Here is a 2,500-nt window from a genome sequence, read left to right on the forward strand (position 1 = left end):
ACCGGCGAGATCTGGATAAAGGGGGATGGTGGAGGAGGGGGTGGATGAAGGGTGGGGGGAGGAGGGGGAGGAAGAGATAGTGGAAGGGTGGGGGGAGGAAGTGGAGGAGGAGGTGGAGGGGGATGGTGGAGGAGGAGGTGGAGGAGGGGTAGGGGGAGGTAGACGAAGGGGAGGTGGAAGAGAAGAAGAAAATATTGATGATCAAAATGATGATGATAACAACTATAGTAACATTGATAATAAATATAATATTAACAAAACAAAAAAATTATACTGATAAACATAAAATGATAACAATAATAATGAAAATAATGATAATGATAATCACAATAACAACAACAACAACACCAACAAAACAATAATAATAATAATAATAATAATAATAATAATAATAATAATAATGATAGTAAGAATAGATAATAATAATAACCATAACATCACCATCATAACAATAACAGGGACCCAAAACCACCATCACTTTCCTGTTATCCCCACTACCATCGCCATCCTCGCTATCACCGCCAAATCAACAAACCAGACACGGAATGAAACGTAAACTGATTAGCCACTTAAATACCTGATTGTGCTTGACGTATTGCGTGGAGCAGCGGAGTGTGAGTGGCTCGTCCTCGAAGAAATTCCCTCCTGTCACGCCTAACAATCTCGGAGGTCGACCTTGACGGGAGGGAAGGATAGAGAAGGATTAAAGGATTTGGTAAGAGGGACGTGGATATGAGAGGAGAAGATGGATGCATGGATAGATGAGTCAACAAATGCAGCTATATTTCAGTTCAGCAGATCTATTTCAGTTGGGGAAGAGGGGGAGGAGGAGGATAACGATAAAGATAGTTTAAATATAGATAAATAAATAAATAAAATGAAATAACAACCAACAACAACAACGACAACGAAAGCAACAGCAGCGACAACAACATAAAAAACAGCACCAACAGCAACACCAACAACAACGACAGTACCAACAACAGCAACAACACCAACAACAACCCAATACCAACAGCAACATCAACATCACCACCACCAACAGCACCACCACCACCAACAGCAACACCACCACCAACAGCACCACCACCACCAACAGCACCACCACACCACCAACAACACCACAACCAACCAACCACCACCACCAACAACACCACCAACAGCACACACCACACCCACACACCACAACACACCACCAACACCCACCAAAACCACCAACACACCACCACCACCACCACCCAACACACCACACAACACACCAACACCACCAACATCAACACCACCACACCACCACCACCACCACCACCACCCACCCCCCCCCCCCCCCGCGCGCACCGACCTTCGATGTTGATGAGGATGTCCTTGGAGGCGCCGGGAATGTAGCAGACGTAGTGGCCGTTGTCGCTGAAGGAGACGGCGTCGATGTAGATGGTGGAGGCGGTGGTGTCCCCAGGGCGCTCCGTCGACACCTTCTCCCTGCCGGGGACGGAGGGACCGAACGCCATCTCGGCTCCGTCCTTCAGCCACACCACCTGGAGGAGGGGCGGAAGCAGGTAGGGGGTTATTTTCTCCATCTTTGTTTGCCTGTCTTTTTGTATGTATTTGTTTATATAGGTGTCTGTCTGTTTGTCCTGTCTCTCGGTTTCCGTCTCTCTGTCTATCTATTTATCCATATATCTATCTATCATTCTGTCTATTCATCTACCCTTCTATCTCTTTATATATGTATATATATACCTATCTATCTATCTATCTATCTAATATATCTATCTATAAATTCATCTACTTATTTATCAATCTCTCTACTTCTATCTATCCATCTATCTACTGATTTATACTAATTTTTTTCTCTATCTATATATCATATATTCTAACTTGATATATATATATATATATATATATATATATATATATATATATATATAATATATATATATATATATATATATATATAATATATATATATATATATATATATATATATATATGTGTGTGTGTGTGTGTGTGTGTGTGTGTGTGTGTGTGTGTGTGTGTGTGTGTGTGTGTGTGTGTGTGTGTGTGTGTGTGTGTGCACGCGCGCATTTATGTGTCTGCGTGCGTGCCTCGTCCTGTGTGCGCGTGCGCGTCTTGGCCGAGCCTCACCTCCGACCTCGTGCCCGAGACGACGCAGGTGAGCTTGAGGGGCTGCCCGTACTCCACCGAGTCCTTGTCTGGCTCCGCCGTCAGCGCCTGCACGCGCGCCACTGCCGGAAGAAGGACGAAGGAAATGATGGCGAATGATGAAGGAAGAAAGGGAATTGTGGGGATATGGTTGATGATCAGTGGTTAGAGGAACATAATCCACTTTTTTGTCATAAGTAGGGAGTTTGAGAGAGAGAGAGGGGGGGGGGAGAAAAGGAGGGAGAAAAGAGAAGAGAGATGAGGGAAGGAGAGACAGGCAAGCAGGCAGACATGTGGGTGGACCGATATGCAAAGAACGAAAGAGAGGGAAAGAGACAGA

The 2,500-nt window shown here is 44.6% G+C and overlaps 1 protein-coding gene across 1 annotated transcript in view; it reads right to left on the bottom strand.

The window, feature by feature from the left end:
* The window catches only part of LOC119595100, a gene marked incomplete in the record, with an annotated part of 95,204 nt that overhangs the window by 57,364 nt on the left and 35,340 nt on the right, over nt 1-2,500 (bottom strand). The window contains 4 exon segments of the mRNA XM_037944244.1: nt 1-11; nt 578-675; nt 1,340-1,532; nt 2,143-2,243. The exon segment at nt 1-11 is cut by the window's left edge and continues 179 nt beyond it. Of these exon segments, the coding sequence (XP_037800172.1) occupies nt 1-11; nt 578-675; nt 1,340-1,532; nt 2,143-2,243 (403 nt within the window).

Source organism: Penaeus monodon, chromosome 35 (assembly GCF_015228065.2).
Source record: "Penaeus monodon isolate SGIC_2016 chromosome 35, NSTDA_Pmon_1, whole genome shotgun sequence".
NCBI classification, from domain to species: domain Eukaryota; kingdom Metazoa; phylum Arthropoda; class Malacostraca; order Decapoda; family Penaeidae; genus Penaeus; species Penaeus monodon.